The sequence below is a fragment of the Bos indicus x Bos taurus genome, chromosome 18, assembly GCF_003369695.1.
Source record: "Bos indicus x Bos taurus breed Angus x Brahman F1 hybrid chromosome 18, Bos_hybrid_MaternalHap_v2.0, whole genome shotgun sequence".
NCBI classification, from domain to species: domain Eukaryota; kingdom Metazoa; phylum Chordata; class Mammalia; order Artiodactyla; family Bovidae; genus Bos; species Bos indicus x Bos taurus.
This window is the reverse complement of record NC_040093.1, coordinates 31,298,880-31,310,948: the sequence shown is the minus strand read 5'-3', so window position 1 is coordinate 31,310,948 and position 12,069 is coordinate 31,298,880. Positions and strand designations below refer to the sequence as shown.

At 56.2% G+C, this 12,069-nt stretch overlaps 1 protein-coding gene across 1 annotated transcript; it reads left to right on the top strand.

The window, feature by feature from the left end:
• Window positions 1-1,469: 1,469 nt before the first annotated feature.
• On the top strand, window positions 1,470-10,592 carry CA7 (carbonic anhydrase 7). Its single transcript, XM_027516362.1, has 7 exons — window positions 1,470-1,594; window positions 4,140-4,337; window positions 7,314-7,432; window positions 8,394-8,489; window positions 8,593-8,655; window positions 9,157-9,312; window positions 9,815-10,592. Exons 1-7 carry the CDS (start codon window positions 1,555-1,557, stop codon window positions 9,935-9,937), a joined length of 795 nt encoding a protein of 264 aa, XP_027372163.1. The 5' UTR covers window positions 1,470-1,554; the 3' UTR covers window positions 9,938-10,592.
• Window positions 10,593-12,069: the final 1,477 nt, after the last annotated feature.

Here is a 12,069-nt window from a genome sequence, read left to right as displayed (position 1 = left end):
CGGAGATTTCACAAATGGTCCTTCAACTCTGGTTGGGTACAAATCCCTGGGTGGGATCATTTGTCTCTCCTTCCATCCACCCATCTGTTTGTCTTCCCAAAAGTGCCTGCTGAGGCCTAGCCAGAGACAAGCCCTATCCTTGGCATAAGGCCACATCCTCAGATGAATCAGATTGGGCCGGCTGGAGCCAGTGGGTGGAAGACAGAGGACGTCCCAGGTGGAGGGCACAGCAAGGACCAGGGCTTGTGGATGGGAAAATGTTGGGCCAAGGCAGATACTGAGATTGAGTGCAGGGTGGAGGCCCTGAGCTCCCAGCAGGTGTGCCGAAGGTCATGGGGAGGCAAGGAAAGGAGGGACAAACAGTGAGCTATAAAGAAATAGAGACCTGGACAGTGGAGGAAGAAAGGAAGAGAAGCAGAGGGTGGAGGTACGGCCTCATACTTAGTTCCATGGTGGGAGCCAGCTGGTGTTCTGTGGGTCTGTCTTTTGAAGTATTTATTTGGCTGCGCCAAGTTTTCATTGCGGCACGTGGGATCCTTGGTTGTGGCATGTGGAATCTAGTTCCCTGACCAGGGATCCATCGAACCCTGGCCCCCTGCATTGGGAGTGCAGAGTCTCAGCTTCTGGACCACCAGGGAAGTTCCCTGGGGTCTGTCTGTCTTAATGCCCAGTGGTTAAAGCCCAAACTCCTCACTCCCATTATAAGACCCTGGTTCTGCCTAAGCCCTCCTCCTACCCCAGGGCTCCCAGACCCCCACAACCACAGGACTCCTTTGCCCCCACCCCCAACCCCGACACCAAGGGGAAGTAGGAAAGAGCACAAGAATCCAGGAGTGAGACAAATTGAGAGTAAAGCCCTCACTCTGTAGCTAGAAGATCTGCAGCAAGAAGTTACTTCACCTCTCTGGGCCTCAGTCTCCTGCTCTGTGCGATCAGGCTAATGGAAGTATACCACCCATTGTTGTAGGAAAGCTGAGAGGGTTAGGAAACAGGAATGATCCAAAGGTTGGCCCAGCACCTGGATCCTTCACCAAACAGGGGAAACTCCACTCGTGGACACTTGATGGTCAGTGCAATTTGCAGTTTCAAGGGGTCCCAGTCCAAGAGGACTCCGGGGCCCAGAGCCCAGGTCTCCGGTGGTGGGATTTACCACCCAGAGACAAGCCTGGGGGACGGATGGGGTGTGGAGAAACGGAGGCGGCCCTCATGATGGGTGGCTTCTCCTGCCCCAGAGGCTGTACACGTGCTGGAGGGAAGGAGGAACAGAGCTCGGCCAGGGTCAGGGTGGGGGTGGGGTTTAGGTCCCCTTGACACCCCCTACACAGCCCGCATCTCAACTCAGGGTTCAACTGGCTTGCGGGGTGGGTGGGAGAGGGCAGGGCGGGGCAGGGCCGGCCTCTCTCGCCCTACTAGGGGGTGGGGGGGGCGGGTCCCCTGGGAACCGCTCCTCCCGCCTGCCGCCGCTTTAAGAGGCTGCTCCGCAGCAGCGAGCGGGGCCGGAGCCGCAGCCCGAGCGAGCAGAACTGAGCCGAGCCGGCAGGTGACGGCAGCGGCATGACCGGCCACCACGGCTGGGGCTACGGCCAGAACGACGGTAGGCATAAACCCCAGCCAGCCCCCATCCACTGGGACTCACCCCTGACCCTCCCACCCAGCGGGACCTGCAAGCCCCCTATCCTCCAGGCGAGACGGGGACCCTTATCCCATCCAGCCCCCAGAGCCCGGCCCACCCGCCGGGTCAGAGCCCTGGCTCCCCCGCACCTGGCGCAAAGTGCGCGCCGCTCTCCGTCCGGCCCCGCCGCCAGCTAGCCACCCGCGGCCAAGCGCGTCCTGCCTCCTCCTCCGCGCAGCCCCTGACGACCCAGCTCGCTGGGACCTGGGCCGGACACTCACTCTCTCATCCCCCGCTGGAGTGCGCAGCGGGTGGAGGTAGCCCAGGGCAGCTGGGGGCGGGCTGAACGCAGCGCGTTGCGCGGTGTATGTGAGGGGAGCGCGCACGGCTGGTGTGCAGTGACCTCCCCGGAGCTGGGCTCCGCGTGGGCAAGGGCGCGGTGTCCCCGGCAGAGTTTGCCCGTCGAAGTGTCCAAGCTTTCGAGTCGGCAGGTATGTGAAGGAAGGGAGCATCTAAGGGCGCATGGATGTGTCTGCGTGTCTGCCTCTGGCAGGGTGTCTGAGCACGTCCCGGTGTGAGACAAGGGAGCCGGTGGCCCACATCAGCTTCCTGGTCTGACCCGGAGAATAGCTCCTCGATCCTGCCTCAGTTTCCTCCTTAAGACGCAGAGAAAGAGAGAAGAGGCAGACGGTAAGAGCCAGACCGCTTCAGTGTGGGTCTGCGGCAGGGCAGTTCCTTTGAGGCTATTTCTTACCAAGCTGGGGTGGGGATGTGGGATAAGGGTTCTTAGCTTTCCCCGAGGAACCAAGATCCAGAGGAAACCCAGGCAAGGCAGGTGGGGGTGGGGAGAAGGGGAGTGCTGGTGGGAGGAACACCCCCATCCCTACTTATCTACAGAGAGGCAGGCACTCTGTGAGGGGTGGATGGGGGTCCTGGGTACCAAGTCTGGGGGTCTGGAGGTTACAATTGGGCCAGAGAAAGTTAGGGAGGTGCTGTGGGGTCTTTGCCTCCACTCTGAGGTCCCAAGCACACAGGAGCATATTTTGAAGGGGAAAACCCTGTTTGGACATATGAAAGCTAGAAAGAGATTTTCAGAAAAAGGCAAGAGAGATGCGCAGAGATGCAGAGAGAGGCAGAGAGGGGCAGGTTGACAGGACCCTCCTAGAAGATTCCCCCACGCCCAGCTTCTGCTCCCAGCCAGCTTCTGGATGCCTTCCCCAGAGTCAAAGTCCACTGACTCTAGCCTTCTTGCTAGTCCTGACCGCCAGCACTGAATGTCCAGTATCACATTAGGTCTGCCCTGTAGCTGGCCTCCCTGAAGCTGCTGTGCCTCACCCAGTCCTGGGTCACCCACCCTAGGGACAGTGAGGGCGGGAAGGACAGAGGATGGAGGTGCCGGCATGCGGCATGCTCACAGGACTTCAAAAATAACCCACAGTGGGTCTGGGCCACGCTTCTGAGTCATCCGCTGGGGACACAGCTCTGTCGGCACCTGCTGCTGTTTTCTCAGGAAAACTTAAGAAGCCAAAAACGGGGAGAAGCACCAGCCGGCAGTGGCTCTAAAAATAGGCTGCATCTCAGGATGTTCCCCAGGGAGATGCCGAGCCTTTCGGCTGCAGATGGAATCTATGGGAGGCAGGTGGTGGGTGCTCGTGGGTGTGCACACAGGTGTGCATGTGTGTGCATGAGCATGTGTTTTGCTGTAGTCTCTTAGTGCAGACCCGGGTTTGCAACAGGGTTATCTCTGTGTAAGGATGCCTATGTGTGTGTCAGAGATACTTGGAAGGGCTGCACACTTGTACACATGTGTTACCGGGCCTGCCCGCTCTGGATGCGGTGAACTCAGGCCACTGTGCACATATGTTTGCGCACATGAAAATCTCCCTGGACCTGCACATGCCCAGGGAGGGCAGCTGGGGGCAAGGCATGCACACACTGTGTGTTTACTCCTGTACCCAAGTGTGCATGCACACGTGCACAAGTGACCCTCAGTGCCCTCATCTGTGAAATGGGAATCACACTTGTCTCTACTTGACAAGGCTATTATGAGAAGCAAATGCATGTCATAGAGCCAAAGTGAAGTTGATGTGAGCTTTTGTTAGTTATTATGAATACCGACTGGAACTTGGTCAGATGCAAGAAGAGGCCAGGCACTCGGTAGGGTAGGGTCAGGGACCTCGAGGCCCTGGGGACCTCTCTAAACATATGCTGGGTGTTGGGGAGGACTTGCTATCCCAAACTGCCCCTGAGACTGTAGCTTTTGTGCGCTCCCTTCCTCACGTTAGCTCTCTGGATCTCCTATCAGCTATGAGTAGAGAGCTTTGGAGAGGTCATTTCACAGACAAGAAGATGGAGGCTAAGAGGGGAAGTGGCAGAGCTGGGAGTGACGCTCCAGACCATGCGACTCCATAGCAGAGGCTGACCTCTGAAAGGATATAGCACAGAGACAATCCCCCACAGATGCCCTTGTCTGCAGCCCTGAGATCCGGGCTAGCCTAAATCCTTGCCCTCTCCCCGCCATCTGCAGGCCCCTCACACTGGCACAAGCTGTATCCCATTGCCCAGGGAGACCGCCAGTCACCAATCAACATCGTATCTAGCCAGGCTGTGTACTCGCCCAGCCTGAAGCCACTGGAGATTTCCTATGAGTCCTGCACATCCCTCAGCATCGCCAACAATGGCCACTCTGTCCAAGTGGACTTCAATGACAGTGATGACCGAACTGGTAAGTGGTCCCTGCCAGCCACTACCACTCTTCTCCCTGGGATCCTAACCTGATTGGGGCAGGCTCAAGAAGGGCAGAACGCTATACTGGGAAAGGAAGGCTCCACTTTGTACTAGCTGTGAAGCCTCAGTCTCCTGATGCATAAAATGGGGGACATTAAGACCCTGTTTCCCTCCTTGGGGTCACAGAGAGAAAAAAATGAAAAACCTGGAGTGATGTCTGTAGTGCTGGCATGTAGTAGATGCACAAGAAATACTAATTCTCTTTCTTCTCTTTCATTCAGTTCTTGAGGTCGGGTTTGTTTCCACTCCCTGCCCCATCACTGACCTGCTGTGTGGCCTAAGGCCAAACCCTCCTCTGTGTGTGATCTGGTTAATCCCAGCAGAAAGAGAATGGAGCTAAAATGTTCTGCATGCCAGGCCACTTGTTAAGGTCATAGGCAGTTGGTTTATTCCTCTTAAGAACCTGCCTCTAAGATGGGCTAGCAGAAACTTAGTAAGCTGGGGAGGGCCAGAACCTGCCTGGTCCTACTCCAAAGTCTCCAGCCCACCTATAGCCTCAAATCCCAACTACCTTGGACCAAAGGGAGCCCAGTGGGAACTTGCCCTGGGATTAGAGGGTTAGTCTCTTTGCCCTGGGATTAGAGGGTTCCTCCATGATAAATTCCTAGACAGAAGGCTTGGGAGTACTCCTTAGTATAGGGATTTTTGTCCTTATGACCAGGCCTGTGAGGGGTCGAGGGGGACAAGGAGGGAACCTGCTAAAGTTCCTTACATAAGGAAGTGACTGGTACTCTGCCCCTCTGTCTCCGACCTCTGCCCCCCATACATGCAATGAAAGTACTCAGGGGAACTCAAGTTTCAAATAGAGGATCAAAAGGCAGACAAGAGGAGGAAAGCCAGATGGGAATGATCTTATTTGCTTAATCCTGAGTTCTCTGGTAGGCTAGGAAAAAAGGGAAAGAGGATCAGTTATAATTCTTGCTGCAGAAGGGAGGAAATTCAGCAGATCCTCGGAAGAGAGACACAGCATTCCTGGTACTGAATTCTAAGTAAAAGGCTCTCGCCCAGAACTTTGGGGAGGGACATGGGGCTCTTGATGACATTGTTGTTGTTGTTTAGTCACTAAGTCGTGTCCAACTCTTAGCGACCCTGTGGAATGTAGCCCGCCAGGCTCCTCTGTCCTTTGGGATTTCCCAGGCAAGAATACTGGAGTGGGTTGCCATTTCTTTCTCCAGGGAATCTTCCCAACCCAGGGATCGAATCTGCATCTCCTGCATTGGCAGATTGTTTACCGCTAAGCCACCAGGGAAGCACCAAGGATCACAGTTTGTGAAGGAGTAGTTTTCAAGTGACTGGACCTTCAGAATAACCTTCAGAGGGCACTGAGGGCTCGATTCAGACATAAGTAGCTCAGTGAAGGCCACTCTTGCAAGGGAGCATTCCTCTGGACTACGGATCCAGGGGCTTACTTTCTAGCCTGGCTGGGGTTCCCTTCTTAATAGAATGCCCAGGCCTGAGGGGTTAGGGGCCCAGTGGAAAGAAAGTAGGCTTAGGAGTGAGAGAGTTGGGGCTCTGCCACTTCCCAGCTGTGTGACCTTGGGCAAGAGATCTACCTTTTCGAGCCTCTGTGCCACATCTGGCCAGGGGGGTAACAATGTGTGCCCCTCTAGGCCACTGTGGGGGTTGATGTCTGCAGAGTGCCTGAACACACAGTAAGTACACCGAGAATGGCAGTGTATTCTGTGGTCAGGATGCAGAGAGTAGGCGAGGAAGCCAAGCTGAAGGGTTAGAGAGGGAGGTCACTGTTTAAGAGGTTACACTATGGAGTCCCAGGTTGGGCATGCTTAGAAGAGTGAGCCTCCACAGTCCATATCAGAAGCTCAGTCTGTAGGCCCTCCCCAGGATGGAGGCATCCTCACCGGGCCTCAACCCAGAGCCACCATCTTCAGGCTCAGTTAACCACCCAGCATTGCCATGGACAGACCTGCTGCTCAGGTGAGGCAGGACAGTGAGACGGGGCCTCTGGGCTGTCCCATTATCCTCCTCCTCGAGGGGCCCACAGGGGTCAGGGCCCCGCCCTAGTCACCCATCCTGGAGGGGCCTAGTGGAACTCTGAGCCCAGGGCCGTCACCTGATCCAGGAGCTCACATTCAGGCCTGGCGGGGGCTCTCTCCACTGCTAGATCTATTTCAGCTAGAAATTCAATCAGTCCCAGGAGGCCTTGTGTGTGGCCTCTGCTCACTGGGTATCAGAGTAGGAAAGTCACAAAACCAGCATAAATTGCCCCTGCCAAAGAGGCCATGAGGGCGGGACTCTGGACAAGACAGGGGCCTGACCCTTGGAGTAGGGATCCTCAGGAGCTGGCCTCTGGACATCAGGTCCTGGGGAGCCACCAAGTTCTGGGCAGGCAACACAGCCTGGTGATTAGGGCCTTGGGCTCTGGACTTACATGAAGTAGATGTGGGCTTATATCTTAGCTCAGTGCCTTGCTGTGTGTGACCTTGGGCAAAGACCTTGCCCTCTCTGTCTCTCGGTTCCTCCTTTATACAATAGGAATAATAATAGGTTCTGTCCTGAGTTACCATGAAGACTAAAGAAAGAGAATCCTTCTGACCCAGCTCTGAGTCAGGGCTGCAGGCATGGGACATCTACCGTTAGTGGTGAAGGGGGTCTGAGAAGCAACATCCTAGCTTCCACTGGAAAGTGGGCAGGAGTGGGGAGGACAGCCTGATGGAAGGATGTACCCTGTCAGTACCAGACTCCTCTGTCACCTACAGGCCTCCAGGATTTCTGCCCTGGCCCAGTCAAGGGCATAGGGAACTGCGTGGGGACTGATCCAAGTCCATTTAGCCCCAGGAATGTTCCAAATGAAAAGTTTATCTCCCTTCTGGGCACTGCCCTGATGCTAGTACTGCCGCCTGATGCTAGTGGGGTCTCTCACAGCTATTGCTACAGGTCCCCCTTCTCCCCGCAGTGGTGTCTGGGGGCCCCCTGGATGGGCCCTACCGGCTTAAGCAGTTCCATTTCCACTGGGGCAAGAAGCACGGTGTGGGCTCGGAGCACACGGTGGATGGCAAGTCATTCCCCAGCGAGGTAAGACCCTCCTCTGCCTGATGGGGGAGGGAGTGGGGCACTGGGGAGTCAGGGGTTTGCTAGGTGCCCAGTGTGGGGCACTGGAGGGAGTGAAGTCCCTAGGGGACCTCCACCCACCCTCAGCACAGGGTCTTCCACCTGAAGTTGGCCCACTGTTGTGCTGATCTGTGTGTCCAGAAGGAATTTTCTGAAGGGCAGATCCAGTCCCATCACAGCCTTGCAACAGCCCTTCAAGGATTAAGCCTGGCATTCAAGAGCCTGCGTGACCTGGCTTTGCCTGGCCTCATCTCACCTTGACCTTTTCTCGTACTGACCTGCATGTAATGAATCCCTGCCCACACCTGGCTCTTTCATGTTGCTATTGTTATTGTTTAGTCACTAAGTCTTGTCCTACTCTTTTGCAACCCCATCGACTATAGTTTGCCAGCCTCCTCTGTCCATGGGATTCTCCAGGCAAGAATACTGGAGTGGGTTGCCATTTCCTTCTCCAGGGGATCTCCTGGACCCAGGGATCGAACCCACATCTCCTGTGTCTCCTGCATTGGCAGGCGAATTCTTTACCACTGAGCCACCTGGGAAGCTTGGCTCTTTCATACCTCTAGGCATTTACCTATGCTGTTCTTTCTGCCTGAAATACCTTGCCTGGAGAGTTCCATTGGGTAACCTTTTTCTGATTCTTTGGCCTCAGCTGCAGGGTCCACTTCCTCAGGGAGATGTCACATTAGATGGTCATTATCTATTGCACAGTTCATGGAGGGCAGGGCCTGAGCTCTTTGGTCCCTTGGGGCTCAGGAAAGGATCAGACCTAGAACAGGGTTAATGCTATCTTGACCCATGGCTCCCAGAGGAGCCCCTCCTGCAGGGGGCCAGGAGTCCTGTGGGAGTGAGGGAAACCTAGCCCTGAGCTCTCACGGACCCTGGGAGGTACTACACACTGGCCTGGCCTGTTGTTGCCCTGTAGCTGCACCTTGTTCATTGGAACGCCAAGAAGTACAGCACCTTTGGGGAGGCGGCCTCGGCGCCCGATGGCCTGGCTGTGGTCGGTGTCTTCCTGGAGGTAAGGGGATTACCTGGGGCCCAGAGGGCCATGGGAGGCCTGGTGCCACCCCTAGTCCCAGAACATAGTGAATTCTGGGCTCACGCTGCCTTCTCTCTGACAGACGGGGGACGAGCACCCCAGCATGAACCGTCTGACAGACGCGCTCTACATGGTTCGGTTTAAGGTGAGACCAGGGGTCGGTGTCCTTGATCCAGAGCAGCCTGGGAGGGGAGGGAGGGCCAGGCTAGATCATGGAGTGGGCCCTCCCACTCCTCCATCCTGCAGCAGACCCTTGCAGAGGTGAAGGGTGCAGGTCCGCAGCTGTGGGGCGCTGCGACTGACTCCTCATCATCAGTGTCCATGGCCCCGCTGTGTGCCCAGAGTGCTGTCTGGTTGGGTATAGGATTCATAAGATGCTTATCCCATTAATGGTCCTCCGACAGGCAGCACCACTAAGGTTTGTCAAGGGCAAAGGAGAGAACATGGTGCCCTGAGAACTTTAGGAGCCACAGCTTTCTAATGCAAAAGGATGGGTGATGGCCTCTGGGATCACAGACATTTGCCCACAGTTTGCATCAGTGGGCCATATAAGCCTAAATCGTATTGACAGAAATGGGTGGTAGGGTGCTGCTCTCATCCTGGTGGGAGGTCTATGCTGATTCCTGGGTCCCCCACCCTGGCCCAGGGCACCAAGGCCCAGTTCAGCTGCTTCAACCCCAAGTGCCTCCTGCCTGCCAGCCGGCACTACTGGACCTATCCCGGGTCCCTGACGACGCCACCGCTGAGCGAGAGCGTCACCTGGATTGTGCTCCGGGAGCCCATCCGTATCTCTGAGAGGCAGGTGAGTCCTCCCAGAGGAGCAGATGGAGGGAGGTGACATTCAGGCACACCTGGGCAGCATGACCATAGCAGCCCACAGCCTGCAGTCCCACCGTCAAGGTTCCTATTTTTTGCTAATACATGTTCAGATTCTTGGGTGGGGGTCAGCTTGGTTGTTAGTCATTAGGACCTGGACACAGGCTAGAAGGAGCGATCCCTGGATCCTGGGACCGCCCCTAGCGTGCTAGAACCTGAATGCTGCATTTGCGGACGATTCTTAGCTAGAGCGAAGATTGGGACTGGAGCTACACGAGCAGGACCCAGGTTCAGAGGCTCTTTAGTGAATAAGTCACTGAGCTCGGGGGTCCCAAACATGAAACGAGTGGGGAGAAGTAGGGACAAGCCCTAGGAACAGGAGGAGAGAGGGGCAGAGCTGGCTGGGCAGGGTATGCCAGATGATGTGTCTGGGGTCAGAGGGGACCACAGCTACCCTACTCTGCCCTGAGCATCTCTTCTGCCTTAAGATGGAGAAATTCCGGAGCCTGCTTTTCACCTCAGAGGAGGATGAGAGGATCCACATGGTGAACAACTTCCGGCCGCCACAGCCACTGAAGGGCCGTGTGGTCAAGGCCTCTTTCCGGGCCTGAGCTGTCTACCTGCCCAGCCAGTCACCGGGGCACCATCTTCCCAAGGGCTTCCATGTCAGCAGACACCAAACCATCCGAGGCTCCCTGCCTGGGGTTGCTGTGGACCCTCCTTCAGTTGGCTTGCTCCTTGGCCACGCTGGAGGCTTCTTGACAGGACCCTCAAGTCGGGGGACACCTTTCAGCAGCCCTGGGGACAGGAAGGGACCTAAGCCGAGTGTGGTCCAAGCCTGAGGCTGCCTCTGTTCTCCAAGACCCAAAGGCCCCTGGGAACCTCCTCTTGTCTTCCCCACTGGCAGTGGCAGCAGCCCTACCCCGAGCTCACACTGTGACGGATGAGACCAAACTCTCTGGGGCAAGCAGCTGGCACTCCTGGAAAGACTCAAGCAATAATTAGAAGAGTGGGCAGAGCTGCCCTCTCAGCATTACCTCTTCTGCGGGCCTCCGCCATGCACGCACCTCACTGCCAGGCCATTAAAACTGGGACTCAGCCTGCTGCGGGTGTCGTGGCCTTCTCCCTCCAGCCACCTGCTGCCATAGTCAGGCACTGGTTACAGCTTATGTAGTATCTCCCTTCATCCCCACCCAGCCACCAAAGCCACCTACATGACAATCCCTCCATGCACTGATTAATAAATTCAATCATTCATGCAACAAATACCCATTGAGTGCCTGTTTTCTATCAAGTACTGTTCTGGACATTGGAGAGGCCATGGTGATGAGTCAAGCATGGGATGTTGAGGGGCCATGGGCACTGAGCTCAAACTGTGATATCTTCATCTGGTGAAGGGATTAAATTCCAACCAGTGTTCCAAGGCAGAGAGATGGGAACAGTGTGTTTGAGCAGAAAGAGCAGGGGTGCCAGCTCCCAGGTGAGAGCCCAGGGTGTCTGTGGAGTGGAGAAGCACCAGTGGGGCTGGAGCCCTGGGGGAGGGCCTGGGACTGTCTCCAAGGCTAGTGGAGTCAGGAAGGATCTGGAGTAAAGGGAGGATGAGGCCAGATGTGCAAAGGTGGAGATCCCTGGGGAGTGTTGGGGGGCAGGCAGGAGTGGCAGCAGAGGGAGATGGTGGCCAGCGGCCAGAAGAAAGAATACAGGGCGGTGGAGGCTGGGAGCAGGGGGCTGAATGAGAGAGATTTAGATAGCATTTATCTATTAATGAGGGAGGGGGGAGGGGGAGTACAGAGTATGTCCCTGGGTAGAGAGAGGTGACAGGAAAGCCTGGGCAAGAGGGGACCAGGAGGGACAAACAGCATTTGTGGGGCCCTGGAGAGGAGTGCTAGGAAGGAGTGAGGTGTTGGGGTCTGAGCCAAGAAGAGAGGTAGAGGGTGGAGGGAGGTTTGGAGCATCTTCATTCAAGGTGGTAGGTGAGGCTGAGGGGCTGGAGGAAGAGGGTACTCAATGAGGGATCCAGCCCAGAACCAGGGCACAACCCTGGAGAGATGCTGCTGAGGGGGAAAGCCACAGAGTGGGGTCTGAGACACTTAATGAGTGTTTGGAAAGGTGAGGGGGGCAGGTGGAGGGTCTGAGGAGTCTGAGGCAGGGTGGGCTTGGGGTGGGATAAGTGATCTCTCAGGGTGCAAAATGTAAAGGGGCATGCACCCTCAGGTCCCAGCCCTGCATCTGAATGATGTTGAGAGTACACGTCTCCTTAAACGTGCACCTGAAGTGCCTTGCTGGACTCAACATAGTCCCAGCCCAAGTCCAGAAGGGTTGGAAACCCAGCTATCGCTGCACCCTAGATGAGCCAGAGCAGGGAGGATGGTGGACAGTGGGGGCACTGAGGAGTAGGGCGGGGAGTAAAACTGGGACAGCAAATGTATGCCTGAGGCTGTGAAGGGAGAGCTGAGGGGATGCAGGGTCAAGGTTTTTGGAGAGATGGGCCAGGGCATGCCTGGGAATGAGGCATGTTCAGGATGTGCCTGAACATCCTTGGGGAGGAGGCCAACCTGCAGGTACTGGTGGGGCCATGGGCGCATCTGTGTCTACTCACTTTGGCCGCAGCTTGTCATGGTCACTATACCAGGAGGCACTCCAAGGTCATGGGACACTTCTGGGCTTTGGCTGAGGCCATGAGGAGAGGGCGGAATTGGGCCTCAGACCTCTAGCTTCAAGCCCAGGGAGGCAGGGGAGGGAG

Coding starts and splice junctions, on each gene's coding strand:
- CA7 (XM_027516362.1), top strand. CDS start 1,555: ATGACCGGCCACCACGGCTGGGGCTACGGCCAGAACGACG. Junction 8,490..8,592: donor TGGTCGGTGTCTTCCTGGAG/GTAAGGGGATTA, acceptor TCTCTCTGACAG/ACGGGGGACGAGCACCCCAG. Junction 9,313..9,814: donor TCCGTATCTCTGAGAGGCAG/GTGAGTCCTCCC, acceptor TTCTGCCTTAAG/ATGGAGAAATTCCGGAGCCT.